Raw genomic sequence first — 20331 nt, 5'->3', positions numbered from 1 at the left:
TCCGCCCGGACAGTCATTTATAGAATTATTCAAACAAACCATCACGACGTTTCCCCGTAAGGGTAGGCAGAGAGGATAGAACGCCACAACACTCTATCCTTGCATACAGATCTCCCTTCCTCTACATTCATACATCTTCTCATGCACGCGCGCCGATTATTCCGATTTTTGACTTGTCCATCTTTAAGTATTAGTTGGATTTGGTCATGCCATGTCTTTCTCGGTCTTCCTCTATTTCTGCATCCATCAACATTCGCATTGTAAATATTCTTAGCCGTTCTTTCGCTGTCCATTCGTTCTACGTCCAAACCAGCGCAGAGCTCCTTTCTTGATTTTGTCGATAATGCTTGTCTCACCCTTACATAATGTACGGATCTCAACATTTGTGCATCTATCGTACATAGTTTTACCACACATTCGCCCGAGAGATCGCATTTTGACAGCATTCAGCCTACTTTCATCCCTGTTTTTCCAAGTCCATACTTCGCGCCCCATACATATAAACTGTTAATATTTATAATCAGGATTAACAAATTGCAAATACTTAAAAACTCAAATCAGGTCATATCTGGAGTCTACATAACTGAAGGACTCTAATGACTAGATGTATGAGAGTAGATGAAGCTAGGTCTGCCTATCCCCGTTGGGTTTTGTTAAATTTTCAGAAGTTATGCGTAGTTATGAAGACATACAAAATTTTTAATGTCATCAGAATCTCATAAAAATTATGTGGAAGTAAGTTGAAATATGAAGGATTTTGTATGAATTTTCCGTTTGTGTTTTGTTGCATTTGACATACGATAATCAGTATTAATCCTTGTACTATGTGAGAGATTTGTCTAAAATAATCAACCTATGTTTTTTTTTCATACTTATCACGGAAAGAATTGTCTTTATCCATGAATGGTCATTGATGATACTGCTGGTGCAGTATCATCAATGACAAAATAGATGGCATTTAAATTCATAGGTAATTGCCTTCATAAGGGACCTTGGCGTCATCAAATGTGACACTATTTATTTATTTAATAAACGCCCAGAGGGCTCTTACAATATACAGTCAAAAGTACATAAAGTATTATAGAAAATAACAATAATAAAATCATAACTAGTACACTCAACATGTAAATCATTCTAAAAAAAAAGAAAAAGGAAATCAAGTGAAGATGAATAGAGAAACACATTAAAAAGGGGAGAATTGAGGGGATGGCCATTCGATGGATAGGATAGCTAATTTGATAGCAACAAGAGTGGTGTGGAGCAAGTTGAATAATGTAGCCGCATATGATGAGAAAATCCCTTATTACATTGTAACAGTGAAAAGCAGTACGGATATATTGTTTCATTCCCAATTGATTAAATAAGTACGTAATTAGTTTTATTTTTAACTGTATTGTTTACAATTTTATTAAATACAGCACTGACAGCTCCGAAAAATGTCAAAAATATGCATATCTCTTTCTCAGATGAATGTTTTTTGTACAGTGATACAATCTCTTTTTTTTTTTTCATATTATTAAGGTCAACGCAATATTTATTATAGGTACCTAAGATGTAGTTTTTCTTCTTCTTTTTTCACATCCCCTCATAAGTGGAGCATGTAGACATCACCAGACGTCTCCAGAAGACCCTATCTCTAGCCAGTACTCCTGCCTTCTCAAACGTCAATCCCCGTCCCTTAATTCCGCTGCATAAAGCCAAAAAATTGACATCGACGGCTTTCCAGCATGGCGGGAATCCGCAGGTATGAAGAAGAGGCAACTTGGATTGAGTCTTCTGAGACATCCGCAGTTAGTGTCCAAGCCAGGTCCACCACCGCACTCGGAAAATGCTCATTATAGGAAGCTGATATGTCCGTTCTCGGACTTCAAAGTTGGCAATGGAATTGAACCTTCTTATACCTATATAATATTCTTCTCAAAACTCAGAAGTTTTGTGTTTTGGTAAGGTGCCAGGATTTGCATCCATATACGATTGCTGACATTATACAAGAGGTAAATAATTGCTATTTCATTTCACCAAATATAGACTAGAGTTCCAGACAGCACGCATCGTGATAAAGGTTGCTCCAGCAATTCCTACATGGGTTGCGAGCTATTTGTGCATGCCACCATCCTCAGTCATATGAACTCCCAAGTATTTAAATAAGATGTAGTTAGTATGGGAATAATATGTTTTTTTATTATGTGTCTGTAAGTATCGTCACATTATTTATACACCAAAATTATTATTTTAAATATACCTGTACCCCAGAGGCAGACGGATGCAAATCCAAAAGTCAAATGTTCACAAGAGTCTAAAGAATCTACTTTTTCTAAGTGATTTCTAATAATTTATGGCATTAATTTGTATTTTCGGTATCTTAATACATTGGTTCTTTCATTATAAGACTTACATTTTTTTAAAATCAATGGACATTATCATAAACTGGATACGTAAATCGAAATGTCATTTTATCAAATTCTGGATTTGCATCCGTCTGCCTCCGAGGTACAGATATATTTAATATTAATGGTTATCTATTATACTACGAGGCAGACAATTTTGTGACATGAACAAATAAAAAATATTTGAATCCGTGAAAATTATATGAAACCAATATTTTGAAAAAAATTACTTCCTTAAAAAAATTGTCTATAATTAGGTATCTCAAAAGATTTGAACTGACTGACTTTAGCACGTCACTTTTGGTATATGCTTAAACGAATAAAAAAATGTGGCAACAACTTGTGACTCTATGATTTTTATTATTTATTACTTATGTTAGTTTACATTACATGCTAGTATATATAATTTAATATTTACACTGTCTATAGATTAATATTATATGTGTATTAAATTTCTAAATTACTATTTTGATTATTATTTTAAGTCTTCATAATTTCAGGCACCTCATACATTTTCATTCCTTTATACATAAAATATTTTTGTGATTCTATTTTTGAAATGTTGCCTATTCTATCCTTATTTTTCAATTTTTATTAAAACAATTTTTGTCTTGAAGTATTTTTATTGTTAAAAGTCTATTTTTATATGTACGTATTTTTTATCAGTAATATTCTTATGGCTTAGTTTTGAAGCAATTCTATTTTATTTAGATTTTCATAATAAGCTAATTTACAACAGGGTACAGTAATAATCTTAAATAATCTGGATAAAGTGACAGACTATGACCATAAGTTTAATCAATCCAATCTATTTACTGTACTTGTACCACAATACTAAAAAATGTAGAGAAATAAATAAATAAATAAGTCAGGCATTTTTTAACCATTGTGAAATTTATAACTTTTTTAAACTCATTTTGCATCAAAAAGCATTAGCATGGCCTCCTTGGCAGCTATATTTTTTGACGTGCTCGGGCGGGTATGTAGAGTTTGCGATAAAAGAACCAAAATCAATTGATGGCGCCAGTGTTCTTTTATGGCTTTTCCTTATATGGCAACATTTAAAAAATAACTACTAAAATAGAATGTCGTGATCTTTTCATAACCAATTACAAAACAAGCCACTTATAATTTTGTGTTTCCAGCATAAAAATCAATAACACATAACTGTTTAAATTCCAAAATTGAATGTTTTCTACTATTTTTTTTTATATATTGGTGATGATTTAATCCTTCTCTACGAGTAAAGTAGTACTTACGTTAGTTATAAATAGTTTGATTAATTTATTTGAATGTCGAACACTCGTATACTTAACCTAATATGCAAATCAGTGCAAGTTACGTATAAATATGTTAGGATGACATATTTTAAGTGTTTGTTTTTAAGGAGTAGTGTGATTAGTGTATCAAAAATTGTTTTCATGTCAATACAAATATTGCATTCAATTGTCGTAATTTTTGTTCATTTTTATTTATAATTAATTTTAATCCTTTGTGACAAACCATAATAAAAAAATAATTTACAGTATTATATCCACATGTTTCAATATTCATAGCTTTTATGCTGTTTCATGCATGTAATTGGACAATTGTCTCATTTCATAACGGCTGTAAAAGACCATGATTGTTACTTAATAAAATCACATGACAAATCAATGATGATTTTCAAATTACATATTATTGGATGTTGAAGATGTTACGAATTGATATAATTTAAGCAGATTATATTAGAATTGTCTCAAAAGAAAATATTTTTACAGGATAAAAAACTATTGATGTCTTCCTACATTCAAGCCATGGTTTTATTATTGCTTTGAATGAATAATTTTACCTGTAAGGTTACAAAAAATCATATAACATTGTTGTGTTTGCGTCCAGACAAACAATAATATACATTTTTAATTTTGAATCCATTTTTTCAAATTCAATTCATAATTTCGGTGGTAAAAAGAACGGAGTCAGAAAATCATAGTTTTGAGAAAAAATATTTAAGTTGACTAGTTAACAAAAAATACATCCCTCTATCCTCCTGGTACCGACATTTATTCAGCTAGGTTAATAAGATATTTAAAAAAAAATATTACCATGTATAAACTAATTTCAAATGGAAAAGTTATGAAAAAGTTTGTTACTAATTCTTATTCTGAGAAATGGGGGTCAGTGTTATAAAAGCTCTTAACATCACTGCAACCCGTGTAGATCTATTGTGAGGAGTCCTCTTAAATTACTTCTCACTCTCCAAACCCAGGTTTTAAGGTTCTGACGATTGAGTGGAAGACTTCTTAATTTCCCCTCCAACCCCAGGCCCTTAAATTACCTGGCTATTAGGAAGGGAGAAAGCACTCCAACATCCTCAGGTTTAACCAGTAAAGCATCATTTTCATAAAGAATGTGTATAGGTTTTCTATCATCTGCACTGCAGAACCTACATCTAGAGGTTTCAAAAAGATTTATTCAAGAAAAAATTCAAAAGAGACATGAGGCGCTGAGAGCTTAAGCGACGTTTGATATTAATTCAATCCGAATATGTAGTTAGATGAAAAAATCTAGGTTTTAAGCTACACTAACTCAAGCGCCATTAAAATAAACAAAAAATCTGTATGACCAAATTAAAGTTTCATAAAAAATCATGGTAGACAAACATAACCGCCAAATTTGTAACAATATCTGTTAAGACAATTTGTTTCCTTTATTCATGTTAAGAAAAAATTGTAATGTTGACCACATAGGCTTAGTCATTTTATTAATAATAAAAAAAAACATAAGTCATAAATGTTTAGAAGCCAATTGTCAAAATTGCCAATAACTGTTTCAATGTCTAAGTTCCTCTGGCTCTCAGCGCCCCATATGAGGTATTTTTACCATCAAGATGACAATATATTCATCAACGAACCTAGACATTTAAATTTATTTTTGATTATTTTCTTATTTTAATTTCATCCGAGTTCTTATTAGTGCATTGACTAAAGAGTTTAGACTATTGTTCACAAATCAATCAAATCAATATTAATATCAAATGGTGTATGTTAAGGCACAAAGTTTTAACAACACAGTAATTTGCCCTGAATTGTATTGTAATATATCGAGGCTTTACTGACAGAATGCATTAAGTCATTAAAACAAGTTACGGGATAATCGAATTTAAACCTTTTTTATTATTTTAACGCATTATTTCTCCCACAATTTTCTTTAATTTTTATTTTTTAAGTTTTAAAAGAGTAATCTTTATTTTAAAAAAAAAAAAAAATGTGGGAGAAATAATGCGTTGAAAAAATAAAAAAGCTTTAAATGCGATTATCCCGCAACTTGTTTTAACGACTTAATGCATTCTTCAGTAAAGCCTCAATATAGGATACTAAAACAAACATTATCAACACTGCATAATATTAAATTTATTAATTGTGTTTATCAAATGTATGTTACTTTATATAGTGTCTTATAAATATCACAATTACATGGTTGAGCTCTATAAAACAAATGTTTAAAAAATGCTGCCTTGTGCTGTAGTAGAATAGTTATATTTAATAGATTTTTTTTAATTGTGTCAATTTTTGGGCCAATCAAAAACGCAACTATTGATAGTTGAATTGCATGTGATATAAAAATAAATGTATATAATGTAATTTATGTTTACATATTATGTAGCTACTTAATTGGACCAAATGTTTTTGTAAAAATTTATGAGTTTAAAACAATGTCAATAAATAACACTAAATAAGTTTAAAAATGCATTTTAATTACTACTGTAAATGTACATTCATTGAAAAAATAAAGACAAAACAGATAAAACATCAACAAAGTATTTTGAAGTAAGGAATGGTATATAAAATGGTGTTCAAGTTTTATTATCTAATTTTTTAAGACAATAAAAAAAACTTAGTAGTAAAAAATCATTTCCCCCATTTACTTTTTGATATCTTTAAGATATAAATCTTCTTCTCTGCCAGGTACGTAGGAGAAAAATACATCCCTGAAAAAATAAGTGTTTTTTAAATCAATATTTTTTTTGTTTTAGTTTAGTTTAACAGTGGGGTCTCAAATAGGTGTTACCTGAAGCGTAATACTGATTATCTAACACATGTTTTAGATACACTGTGATTGGAGTATCAATACAGTAGCGTCCTACGCAGTGGCGGCTTTGCCTTATGTTCATTGGGTCAATGACCTCTCAAAATGTGCTAACAATTAAAAAAAAATTGTACCTACTATGAAGAAAGTATATAATATAATGTAATTAGATTTGATAATATTTATTTTTAAAATGCTTTAAAATATATAAGCGCTACCTATTAATCTGCATATTTTTATTAATATATTATTATATCGAATGCTATGCAGAAAAATTGCCCTTCAAACCCGTGCTACATATTTCACAGCGCAGGTCAATTCCTAAAATGTCCCAAAACGAATGTCTCGTCTTGTACGTACCCTCGTTCCATACAACTTTTTAAAACGTTTTTCTGGTAAAACGATAATAATATTGTATTTACTCTCTGAATCTTTTAAAGTCTGTGATTTCAGTTTGTCTGCTGTTCCTAAAAGGTCATATTAATTTTCTAATACAGATACTTCTTTCAGTAGATGAGTCTGCATTAAAATTATATACTGTAGATTTTTTTTCCTTGTAATTTCTTTAAAGCAAATTATTTTATTTCACAATCTTTTTTTCAAAATCATTTTGAACATCCGCCATTACCGACAAACCTACTTCGCCCATTCCATCTTCCATCAATAAAACATCCTGAAAAGCTCATATCGTCAAAACCACCCCCTCTGATCGATTTCAAAAATTCATTAGAATATTAATGACAAGAATTTCATTTTCTGATGATATACAAACTTGTGTTGTAGGAAAGTTTCCACAAAATTTTGTTGGTGTTAGAGCGAAACTGTGTTGTTATAGGAGGGTTGCTTGTACCATTCATTTTATCTTTTAAATGTTATTCAACCTCCTTTAGGTACCTACATAGTACGTATTATTACTTACTTGTTCTTCTGGTTTTATTCATTATATCGATGACTCAGGTCCATAAAGCTATAACTAGGTAATTACCAGTTTTGAGAAATGGCTGGCCAAAGTTTTGACTCATCTAAATAGATTTGTAGCAACTAATTATTGTTATAACCTCAAGTGAAGTATATACATATATATTTATGTGAAATACATAGACAATCAATAGAGTAAAGTTTTTTATGAAAATTATCACAACATTTTAATTAGTTATGGAGCTGAGAGATTGTAAGGTTTATTTATTTCCATATAAAATCTGTCTATTTTTAAGAGTTATATCTTTGTCCAATGAGGAAGCTGAGTACATTGGGAAATTGGATACAAAATATGTTTTCTTACACCCGGTAAAAACTAGAGAATTATATTGTTCTGTGAAGTTTCTCAAAAACATTTGAAAAAATTAATAAAAATTGACTTCTTTGAACTAGGTCTCAAGTTCTCAAGAATCAACTGACGATAGAGTGTTGTGATAGATTTCCGGTTTCCGGGAAGCCAACTCATCAATTAAAACTTGCGACGTCACAGGCGGAGTAATTAAAAAAATTAAAAATCATAGCACTGTTAAAACGATACATAAAAAAAAATATTTGAAAAATAATTGGATATGTCCAGTATAATATAAAAATACAAAGTAATTGTAGTAGTCATAGAAATGTAACAAGATAACTTGAAAATTAAGGCTTTAAAAAATTTAGACAATCATTACCTGAAAGTAGTATTAGGAAATTTTCGAGTTTCCATTGTTGGCCACCAGAGTTGTCCAGTGTGAATCAGCTTACGCTTCACTTTTTTATGAAATTGTGTGTGCAGTTTATCTACCTACAAATAAAAGATCAACAATGGAAACCTTTTAAGATTTGTCAGTAAATAACATGAATCGAATTTGGTTAATCTATAAAATTATTTTCATTTTATGCTAGGGATTTTACTTTAGAAAGCTTTAACTGTGTATCCAACTGACGTGGTGAATATATATTATGTTTTAAGGATCAAACCACTTTAGTGCTCCTTACTTAGATGAATTATAGTTTTTTTTTTAAATGTCTATTACTTGTAAAAACGTTTTGATAAGAGATTTTGTGGAGAACCACAAAATCTCGTAAATGGTAAAAATACCAGTCATTTATTATTAGTAAGCACATAAATACATAAAGTCAATGATCAAATGGTAATTTTTGATTGAGGAGAGAACACACAGCTTTACAATACTATTAACATCACATAAAAAAACAAAATCTGTCGTCAATGTCACATCATCTTACGAAATCTTACCAAAAAAGTATTGAGTCAGTTACTTTTATAACATGATGCACTTACCATTTTGTTTATCATGGGGCGATGGTTCCAGTTCATGCTAAATAACTGCTTATCAGTAAAGGGAAGTTTAGGAGGCTTTGTACGGAATCGTTCAGTCAATAAAAAACGCCATCTTACATTTTGATCCAGTCGTGTTTTTTCTGTAAAACATTAAGAAAAATGATTTGAATAGCTAAAAAACTGATATGTAAAACATTTTTTTTTTAGTAGAATAAAATGGGGTCCCAAATAGGCAAATGAAAGCCCGTTCAAGGAGAATTTTTTAAATTTATTTTCCTTGATATGTTAAAGATGTGAATTTGTGTAGTGAAAAACTGCAAATGGATTTTACACAGCCTGTCAACGTATTTTGTACATTTGCATTTGTTAGTATCTGAGATCAATAAAAACGTACATCTATATACTTTTAAAATATCTCTGAATGTAACTGAACAATGGGAAAAGGCGACACATTACCACTCTCTTCATTAGTAACTCCCCCTTTTAATCGTTTTCTTGCCCATTCCTGTAAGATTGGCAACTTGTATACTTCAGGCAATGATGGAATACTGGCTCCTGTTTCAGCCTGTTCTTCTAATAACACCTTGAAATTACTTCGTCTATTAAAGTATCTATGCACACGACATTATTGTTACCAAGATATTTTATTTTTCTGCATTTTCTTACCTTCAAAAATGTATCGATTTTAATTGGGTGAGTTTTTTTCTTTTTGACTGGTTTTTTCTGTAAAATGCATATATGTATTTAAATGAAAAATAATAGGAAAGTATACAAGTAGCCTGAAAACGTGTAATCTAACATTTACAATGCGCAATATACAATCAAATAATTTATGTGGTGCACATTGTAAATACTAAAAAGTCAGGTTAGATCAGTCAGATCAGAGCTCCGAGGATCCCTCTCTCCTGTTTTCTAACAAAGCTTCGCACCTAAAAGCAAAAAGGTTCATAGTTGGAAAACTTGTTTACCTTATTATTTCTACGTCTAGCTTTCTTTTTCTCTGGTTTTTTACGTGACTTCTTTTTAGGTGGTTTGGCATTTTTTCTCCTCAATTCTTCCGCTTCCATCCTTTTCTGATTGATGTATTTCACAATAGCTGGATACCTGATACACAATATTTATATTCAAAATGTGTTTTTTATTGATTTACAGTGAACATACAAATATAATACTCGTAGGTAATAATAAAATATGAAATTAGATAGCTAAAAAATATATACCAAGGGATAATTTATAAAAAAAGATAGGAAGAATCTAACCTATATTATTAAACAAGTTATAAATTAAAATTTGTTCTAAATTTCAACAAAGGGAAAACATTTTTGAGAAGAGAATATGGAAGTCTAGGCATTTACAGGGCTTATGGCTGGTTCAAGTGGCCACTTTACACACTGTTTAACATTTACCATTCTGTCTATGTTTAAACATCCACATTTCCTCAACTCTTCCATCTGTTGACTTTTGTGAAGTAAAATCCAGCCAGTCGGCAAACATTTGGACATACTCAAAACATTGTTGAACCAACTTTCTTCGTTTGTTTTTTATTGTGCATAAGGCCGACAAATTAGTATACCATTTACGCATTATAATTATTACTTATATTTGTAAATTACATGAACGTAAGGTGATCAGCCTTATTTGGAAATAAATACGAACCATCTAACACATTCGCAATCCGCTCCGCAACAGTCATATGCAGTAAAGTTTATTATGTCATGGTTTGAGTGACCATGGGGCGAGTGTGGTGTGTGTGCCACCCCAGGTAACTCAACTGAGGAAAAAAAATATTAAAACAATTAATAAGTTCTTGCCTGCGGTGATTTGCACATAGTCAAAATATTAAAAATAATATTGTTGGTCTATTCAAACATTTGTTAAGTAGTGGATTTAACCGTCTAGAAAAATTATCAATAATTACAGATTTTTCAACAAAGATGAATAACATTTTTAAAAGGAATATGGTAGTCAATGCATTTTACAGGACTTATCACTTTACACATTGCGTAACATCACCATTTTATGTTTGAATATCTGTATTTCTTCAATTCCTCCAAAAGTTGATTTTTGTGAAACAAAAAAGATGAAACCTTTTTTGATGTGGGTTAGATTCTATTGAATGATTTCACCTACCTGATTATATTTTTTATACTGCTTCTTAGACTGAATCAACAATATTTTTGTCTCCAAAACAAGTACATTCACAAATTAATATAAACACTCGTACGAATATTTACAAACATACAGCAATGGCATTTTAACATTAAATAATAAATAAACACCTTGTTATTCACCATAATATAATATCATAATTTTGTAAAATTACATAACTTAGATTTTATTTACCAAATAAATTAAATGAACATGATGTATATGATCTTTTAATTAACATTAAAAACTACTTGTGTCCATAAACTAAAATTATTTATAGATAATACTTAACGTTTTTTTGTGGGTCTCCTGTTTTTCTTTGGGGCCTAAATATAGGAAAAAAATATTTGAAAAAGTTACAGTTAAAAAAACAAACATTTCATAGGTAAATCATGGGTATTGCAATTTGCTGGCTTACATTTTCACTGGCGTCACTATCTTCGTCATCCTGAAATAAGCAAGTCACAAATATAATATAAATAAAGATAATTGCATGGAATGAAAACTAACTATTTGACCTCCACAAGATAAAAACATGACTAACTAAATGCTCTTGACTACTCGTGATACTGTTTGGATAATACAAACCGAAATTAGGCCAAACTTCTTCATAATTATTTCAGAAAGTGGTAATGGTTCTTTAGCAGGGGGACGTGGTTTATACATTTTGGTAGAAATGAGTGGAATAAATGGATCTGCTGCTAAATACACAGACTTCGGAGGTTTAGGCCGTTTTTGGGAAGCTAAAATTGTAATAATAATTGCATTTAACAGAATTATTAGGTGATTGATAAAAAAGAGATTATTTTTTATTATTATCAGAATTGTATATGTTTAAGTAGTCTCAACACTTGGCTTTTACAGTAATTTCAATAAAATTTGTTTGGGAATTGAATTGTTTACATAAATTAAAATGCCTAAATATTTATTTATTCAAACACTTTATATACATATACAGTTTACATAAAAATTTATTTTTATTTATTTTTGTAAAATGTTTCCCTCGGCACGGGACACCCTAGTGAGGGAACATTATTCTGTATAAAAAAAGAATACAAACAATGTAAAAGTATAAATAAATATGAATAAGGGCGGGCATATTGTGTTTAGGCAATTTCTTCCTACCTACCCAAATATTATATGTCGTTATTGTATAATAGGTAATATAAATACATATCGCCAGCCTAACTTGTAAAGTGAATCCATAAATGGACAAAAATGATATTTTGACGTTTTCTGTTGGGACTTTAAAGAATATATATGTGTGTAAAACTTGTATGCCCGTGTACGGATGCTACAGCATACAGAGGCTACGCTACAGCGTTGCATTATTTTTAGAAAAAAATATTGAAAGCTACTTTGATACAATTCGCTACCGAAGTAAAAACTGTTTTTAATCCCACCTGAAAAATGTAAGTTTGGGATTTATGAATTTTAGTTAGGCAGGAATATTAGAAATACTCAGATAAAACATACATAATAAACTGCAAGACCCAATGACTGTCATCCAAATTTTCTAATTCTATTGCAGGTTGGGCTCAAATTAAAAAATATTTTTACTCTATTCAGTGCCTAATCTCCCCGTTGTCTCCGGACTTCGTCTTTGTGCCTTCCTGTCTTCGGAGGAAATGGGTATTTCTGGTAGAGCAGACATTATAGAGGTACGCAAATATTTTGCATACTATCTAACTTTTCTGAAGACAAACATGGTCAATTTTAATGTGCCTCAGATTTTTTTTACCAGAAAGTAAGTTGGTGTTCAAATTATACGTATTTATAACAGTCGTGATTAATAAAATAATTACGTGGGAGTTTAGGTGGTCCTTTCGGGGAAAACACATATTTTGCCTTTCTTTCCAATTCCAAGATTACATCATTGATACCGAGAAAAACCATAGATGAAAGAATAAGCTTCTGTTCCAAAATGTATCCTACAAAAATATGGGAAATAAAGTCACTTAGGTATATTATATTACTCAATTACGTTGTCCGTGTCGGGGCAGATAAACAATACAGTTCTGTGTGTAAAATAGAACCAGAATCTTGGATGAGTGTTTTTGACCGGTTGTCCACACTCAGGTAAAAATCCTGAAAATAGGAATCGAGTTGAGATAAGTCCGCCTTGTAGTAGAGTGATTGGGACGTTTGTCTACCATGCTTAAAAGCCCAGGCTTCGATTCCAGGCAAGGTCAGCATGAAAAACAGATTTGAAAGGTGGTTTTTACACTACAATATTTCATAAACTCTCGGCTGTGGCACCTGAAGCATAAGACTGCCTTTATGTGATAAGTTATCCGTGCGCCATTGCAGTGCCTTATGCATCATCAGGTGCAGATAAGGGTATGTTGAATAATTCAATAACATGTCTACCTTTCCAGCAAGGTCGACATTAATTTTCTGTGGAACAAATGGACTTACGTTCTTGCAACTGACTGGGATCCAGATTATATACGGAATGATATAAATCATTAAAGAAAAGAATGGGATCTTCGTCACTTCTTTTCAATGACGTCATTACTGTAAGACTCTTGTATCTCGGTAATATGCCAAGGGTGGCCAATATTCTCATTACTCTACTGGGAGTCCCTTGGCCGATGTCCATATGCATCATCAGTCTCAGAGTGGACAAACTCTCTCGCTGAGGGTTAGACAATTCTTGATACCAAATCGGTCCAATATCGGCCGTCAGTTTCGTCAAATAATAATCGTCTGCAAACAGTAAATATAAGAAATATTTGTTTATTTATATTAGGTTGATGGAAAAGTTATGATCGTTGTTTACATATACAATTAAACATTTTTTTATAAAGTTTATATTTGAAGCACTAACTTTGTGGTTATTCATTATAATAAAATAAATAAAACAACTCTGTTTTTAACCACTAATTTTAATAAATTAGTGATTAAAAACAAAGGTGTTTTATTTTAAACATTTTTTTATTTAATTATTTTCAATTTTAATCAATTATGTAATTTCCATCAGTTCATATAATCTTCTCCCATCTTTCTATCAACTTATTAATACCATTAGTGTAAAATTCCGTGGATTTTGATGCGAAAAATGTAGTAAGGGATGCTTTTACCTGCTCTGTTGTACCAAATTTTTTATCATTTAAAAATTCAGAAGGAGCAAGATCTGGAGAATACGGTGGATGCTTGATAACATCCCGATTCAACTCATTTAGCTTGTGTTGGGTCATCATAGCCACATGTGGTCGGGAGTTGTGATGAAACACTACCCCTTTTCTGTTTACCAATTCTGGTTTATCCTTTTGAAGGGCGATGTTCAATTTGGATAATTGCTGACAATATCGTTCTGCTGTAATTGTCTGATTGCGTTCCAAGAGTTCAAAATACACAATACCCTTACATCCCACCAAACACAAAACATAACTTTTTTTTAAGGATTTCGGCCTTCGAAGTTGTTAATGGGGCTTGTCCAAGTATAGCCCAATGTCTTTTTCTTGTCACGTTGTTGTACACGACCCATTTCTCATCTCCCGTTACCAAACGATGTAAAAAAGGTTCATGTTTTTGTCTCGTACTCAAAGCAACGCACGTCGAAACATGATCCAATAAATTAGCAGCCGACAATTAATGAGGTATCCAAATGCCGTACCGCGAAACCATCCCCATACGCTTCAAATGTCTTAATACGGTTGTTTGGTTGACTCCCATCATCGACGCGATCTCCCTGGTGGTTAGAATGGCCGCCCGGTACGTGGTTTATCAATTAGTGAAAAATCCCCAAATCGGAATTTTGCAAACCATCTTCGTACCTGTCGAACTTTGATGACATCTGCTCCGTACACTTCACAAGTTTTTTACGGAATTCATAAAGTAAACAATGACGTAAATGCACTTTATCGACCGACATTTTGAAAAAATACAAGGGCTCTTCTTCACTGTACTCTGGCCAGGCCAAAACTGAATAGAAAGTAGAGGGAAAGCATCCTTTATACAATGGAATTATTTAAAAGAAGATACTATTTATCATTTCTGAAGAAAAATTTTTTTCACCTAGGATCATAAAAAACGATCATAACTTTTGCATCAACCCAATATATATGTTTATACAGGTTAAATTTTTTGTACAAAAACACTGGATTTAATCGAAAAATTGTTTACCAATATACTATAAACATTATTTATACACACACAATGTCAATAGAAGATCTTTTCATAAGATAGGGGTTGCAGAGCACACATTGTTCTTTAGTGCTAACTGCCTCTGTGCAGGGATTAGATGATTCAGGTATTTTAGCAAGACAATTGATAGCGTCTCACAGTGATAAGAAAAAGAAGAGAAGTGAAATAAATCTCTATTGTAACATACTATTTCATCACATTGTCTTTTGAAATGTGCAATACACCTGATAATTTATTCTCTCTAAATTTATATCTCTTCTATTAATATAAAAGTATTTGGAATATGTTACTCCTTTGTATAGCTTACACTGAACTATTTACTATATCGATGAAACTGTAAAAGCACCCCAATTTAACGGTATGATAATAAAAGTAAGGGTCCTCTGACCGAATGTGGGTTTAAAAAAATACTTACGATATTCTTTCTCTCTACGATGTTCCTCTCTTATGCGTTTCCATAAATTTTCATTAACTATGCCATTTACTGCACGGTCTTCATCTCTCCATTTTAATTCTATTGACATCAAAGATGACGATGTTCTCCATATTTTCTTAAAGTTTATTAAACAATAACTAATACCAATTAAGCTTCATAATTGTAATTTAGTGTGAAAGAAATAGTGAATTTAGTGTTATTATAATTAGAGTAGTGATTTTTTAAACTGAATTTATGACATCAAGAGTCTGTTTACAAGATATTTGTAATGTATTTGATGTTTAAATTGCACTATTTTCTTCATACATAATAGATGTGTAACTTCTGATTTATTTTTTAAAAATGCTGTTAATGATTTTACACTGGTAATACTTTAAAACAACTGTCTAGTGTATTATTTTAAAGAAAAAACCGCATGGTATTATTTTTCAGATTTTAATGATTATTGTTTCTGTCAAAAATGCTCGAATTGAATTACTCAAAACGGCATCTAGTTATGCAACTTTCTCACGTTTAATAACAAGGTTTTTTCAAAAAAGAAATTACATTGTTAGAAAGTGTTAAACCTATGAAAGATAAATCATTATTACACTGGCTTTTATGAATATCTTTTAAATCTTTATATAATTAATAAATACAATAATTATTTATTAATAACATTTTTTTTTTGTTTTGGTTTATTATTACCTCGTTATTTAAGAAAAAAACTATTTTTTCTGGTGGCCAGGTTTATCTCAGGTCTCACAAGGTTATATAGAATATTTCACACCTTGAGTGTAAAACCGTAGTATTATGCAAATAGTGTAGTTTAGAGATATGGGGTTCTGAAAATTTAACTTTGCTTGAAAAACTGGGCTTTTTAAATATTCTCTTATTTCTTTTTAAAACTAAAAAAAAAAAAAAATTTAAACTTACTTCCCTTTTACACTTTTAAGCTTGTGACAAATGTGATTGTTTTGAATTTAAACCTCAAAAATTAGAAATTTGCACTTACTTTAGTTGTACACTCACGGTGCGATTTGCATAAATTAAAATAAAATATTACCCGATGAGGAAATAGTATTAGAAAAAAATAATATTACAGATTTCTAAACACAAAAATGTTGTGTCATACAAATGAATTAATTTACAACTTTGTAATAAAAATACCAGCATCTAAAATTTTTTTTCTTCCCGTTTGTGCACATAAGGATTGACAAGGAATTAAAATGTATTTTTCTGTTATCAGGTTACGAAGCATTTAATTTAAACACCACGTAATCACCCTGACTTTTTTTTATGGCCTAAGCCAATGAGGAAGTTCAGTGGTTTTTTAAAAAATTTAAATTTATTAATAGACTGTTAAACTAAGTCAAATTTTTTATTTTTTATTTTTATGTATCGTATTATCGGCGCTACGATTTTTCAAAGTTTTGTATTTCTGAAAGAACTCCGCGTGTAACGTCAGAGGTTCATTTCCGCTTATTCTCATTCAGTTCTTCCCATTGGTCCAGAAGCGACAAGCAGACAATCTTCCATAGCTCTCAGATCATAGGTCGATTCACATGAACCAGTGACGTCATTTAAAGTAGTGCGTTTTTATCAAAATATTTTTTATTATTTTTTCTGTACATTTTCAAGAAACTTTGCCGTACAATTTAATGCTCTAATTTTTACCCCGCCTAAGAAAACATTTTTTGTATCCAAATTCCCGTAGGGCTGAAGTTCCTCATTACAACAGTTATACAAAGAAACATATGTACAAGAAACTGAACAAAAAGAACATAAAATTATGTAGCAAAGACAAACAAGGGTAGTAAAATAATTATATATAATATATTTAAAAACACAATTAAGATATAAGACTTCGAGCTGACCCATGCCAATTCATCTTCACCCCACACTATTTTAGTGGGAAAGAGAACTCCGAAAAGCTAGAAGATTTATCCCAAAGAATTCCAAGTTGTGTGACGAATCGACTAATCTACACATTCTGGACATTGGGGCATAAAAACAAATGTTGCTCTTAGAAGATTTGATAAATAGCAGATTTTGACTTCTGGTAACACGGTTGGAAACATGAAAAGAAATTGATTGCAACAGAGATGGGACACCACTTATAGCCTTAAGTATTTTGAAAATGCATATAAGGTCCATCTTGGTTCTACGTTTCTCTAATGAATATAGATTAAGAGATTGCTCTATTTCAAAATATGAATAATTACCCCTTTGCAATCCGAGCAACCATGCTACTTTTCTTAGAAGAATGTGTTGAACAGGCTCGATATGGTCAACTTGTCAAACTCATAAATCCACAAACGGTCGAAAATTATATTTTTGCGTTTTCTGTTAGGACTTCAAATAATATATATACATGTGTGTAAAACTTGTATATCCGTACAGTGTTACATTATTTTTTTTAAATATACTATTAAAAAACTTTGGTACAATTCCCTACTGAATTGACAACTGTTTTTACTCTACCCTTAAAAAAACTAAATTTGGGCTTTATGAGTTTTACAAGCCAACTTAATGGCCCCAAGGCGACTATTTGTTGACCGTAATCCCAGCTAAATGGTGTTAAGATTGCCATCTGATCTTAATATACAGATGGTAGTATTAAGCAATTATAGTGGTAATTTGAAAAATAATGCAACGGTACCTTTTTCTTTTTCTTGACTTTCTTTTCAAGTGAATAATTTGAAGAATCACTCATTTTATATTCCTATCTTAATTTTAAAACAGAATATTTATTATATGAATTAAATTGGACAGAATAATTTGAAGGGAAAAAAAACAATATTGAATGGTTTTGAATAATAGATTTATTCTGATTTAAATTTCAACATAAGTAGGTGAAGTTTAAACAAATACTTTTATAAATATTGTTAAAGTACTTATTTACATTTTTTTTATGTACAACAAAATAATTATAATCGATAAAGAATAATTAAACAGTTTTTTTTTTAAATATACATATTTTTTTATTGCTAAAACGAAAAGTCTTCATACATATCTTATTATAATAATATCTATACAAGAGGTTACCTATTTTGTTTGTGACAATAATAAGTAAAAGTAAATATGGAGGTAAAAAGTAATAATATGTATCCCAACCTCCCAACATGAGATCCCAACAGTCGAATATTTTTTTAAAAGAGGAATATGAAAGTCTATGCATGCACAGGGCTTATGATCTGTCATTAGCTGGTTTGAATAATCACATTTTTCTCTACATTCCCTACTTGAAAATTGTCTTAGTCTCTAAATACAGTAAAACTCCAGTCATCCGGATTGCTAAATATCAGTATCGTTATCAGGAAATAAAAAATAAAGGAGATATTATAATAACAAATAAAAGTTAAAATTAACTTTGCCCGACATGTTTAAATAAGTTTTTAGTGTGATTCCAATTCGCTGTATTATTTCAAAGCAATAAAAATGGCGTGCATTACTTCGGATAATTGGAGTTTTACTGTAGTTCTTGATCAAATTACTCTAGAATCAAACACATTATCTATAATCTAGAGAAGAAAATATTAAAGTTTTGGCATTTACAGGGCTATGCCCCATCATTGTTTTAATATTGTGATACAGCCACATTTGCACACTGTGTAACATAAAAAATAAATCACTTACAAAACTAACCAAAAATGTTTTTTGTTTCCATAGCACAAAAAAATGTCAGATGACTATAAATAGGTAAGTATGAAAAAATAATTGCTAATTAAATAAGGAGATAATAAGGATTTGTTTTTATTTATAAGTAAATTTAATATTTCATGTATGCAAAAGGAATATTACAAATAATTTTACATTTGTCAAAAAAACTTGTATAAAAAAAGTAGTATGTTGAAATACATGAAATTCGTGTTTTCGGCTCCTTTTCTCAGATTAAGAAAATTCTTTGCAAGGAGACACAGATTGAAAAAATTATTTCGCACAAATATTATGGCTATTTAATAAAACAGAGGAATCCAAAAATAAATATACAAACAAAACGGCCGCCTGTGTATCGTAAAAAAATCCTGGAAATGATATTAGCAAGGTACCCGAAAAAACTATAATCCGTCTTCGGAAGGCGAATTCCTAGTTATAGAGAGTCTATGTGAAGAGGTCATTCTCGGTTACACTTGGTTGAAAAAGAATCAAGCGGTGTTTGATTTACATCGAGGCTGCATATACTTTGGAGCTAGCAAACAAACCACTATTCACTTAACCCAACCAACGCGGGCGACTAACCGGTGAGCCGCCGCATACTTGTCCTGTACGCGGGAGACTCATTGGCGAGTCGCGAGTTTTTCCCACATTATCTGAATGAAAACATACTAGCCAAAGGCGAAACCTGGTCTCTAAAAAATCTCGAAATCATCACACTACTGACATCTTGCGTCCTTTATCTAAAATACGGTTTCCAGCTAATCAGGCAAAAGTGCGTATTTAGTTGAGATAAGCGGCGGCTTGCACTGACTCCTAATCGAAGTATTCTTTGCTTTTTTGTGTATGTGAAGAACTACATATAATTAATCGGTTCCGTTTTATTAGTGAGTTTGTTTGATTCGGTGATGTGATAATAAATATAATACGCAAACAGTAATAATGTGGAGCCTGTTTTTAGTGTAACATGCTTTTACATAGTGAGATATTTTAGTATATATCAGTAAACTTATTGTGTTTAAAACTTTTTTAATTTGATGTATTTATATTTCTTGTAATTACAAAGTGTTTTTTTGGTGATGGTAAATAATTAATAAGTAGAGACTGGAAAATTTTGCGATTGCAATAAAATGAAAATTGACGCAAAATTCGGCATTTTTACACGAATAATGCGAAATTCAGTGTTTTTTTAAAATAATGCGAAATTCGGTATTTTTGCAAATAAAAAAAGGCTAAGCAAGCTTTGA

At 30.8% G+C, this 20331-nt stretch overlaps 1 protein-coding gene across 2 annotated transcripts; it reads right to left on the bottom strand.

Annotated features, from left to right (window-relative positions):
- Nucleotides 1-6102: 6102 nt before the first annotated feature.
- LOC148282003 (uncharacterized) lies at nucleotides 6103-18862 on the bottom strand. Of its 2 annotated transcripts, XM_088225771.1 has the most exons (14): nucleotides 18090-18862; nucleotides 15428-15563; nucleotides 13282-13572; nucleotides 12669-12794; nucleotides 11452-11606; nucleotides 11282-11311; nucleotides 11156-11189; nucleotides 10372-10486; nucleotides 9684-9819; nucleotides 9382-9438; nucleotides 9172-9298; nucleotides 8716-8855; nucleotides 8105-8217; nucleotides 6103-6357 (listed from the first exon to the last, which is right to left on the bottom strand). In XM_088225771.1, the coding sequence occupies exons 1-14, from the start codon at nucleotides 18141-18143 to the stop codon at nucleotides 6291-6293; spliced, it is 1581 nt and encodes a 526-aa protein (XP_088081897.1). In that variant the 5' UTR covers nucleotides 18144-18862; the 3' UTR covers nucleotides 6103-6290. The 2 variants fall into 2 exon arrangements, 1 of the variants encoding a protein (XP_088081897.1); XR_015822200.1 differs by lacking the exons at nucleotides 9172-9298; nucleotides 9382-9438.
- Nucleotides 18863-20331: the final 1469 nt, after the last annotated feature.

This window comes from Micrasema longulum, unplaced genomic scaffold, assembly GCF_059751315.1.
Source record: "Micrasema longulum isolate JH-2025_06_02 unplaced genomic scaffold, ASM5975131v1 h1tg000384l, whole genome shotgun sequence".
Taxonomy (NCBI): domain Eukaryota; kingdom Metazoa; phylum Arthropoda; class Insecta; order Trichoptera; family Brachycentridae; genus Micrasema; species Micrasema longulum.
Note: the sequence above shows the minus strand (reverse complement) of the source record. Positions and strands in the feature narration are given on the sequence as shown.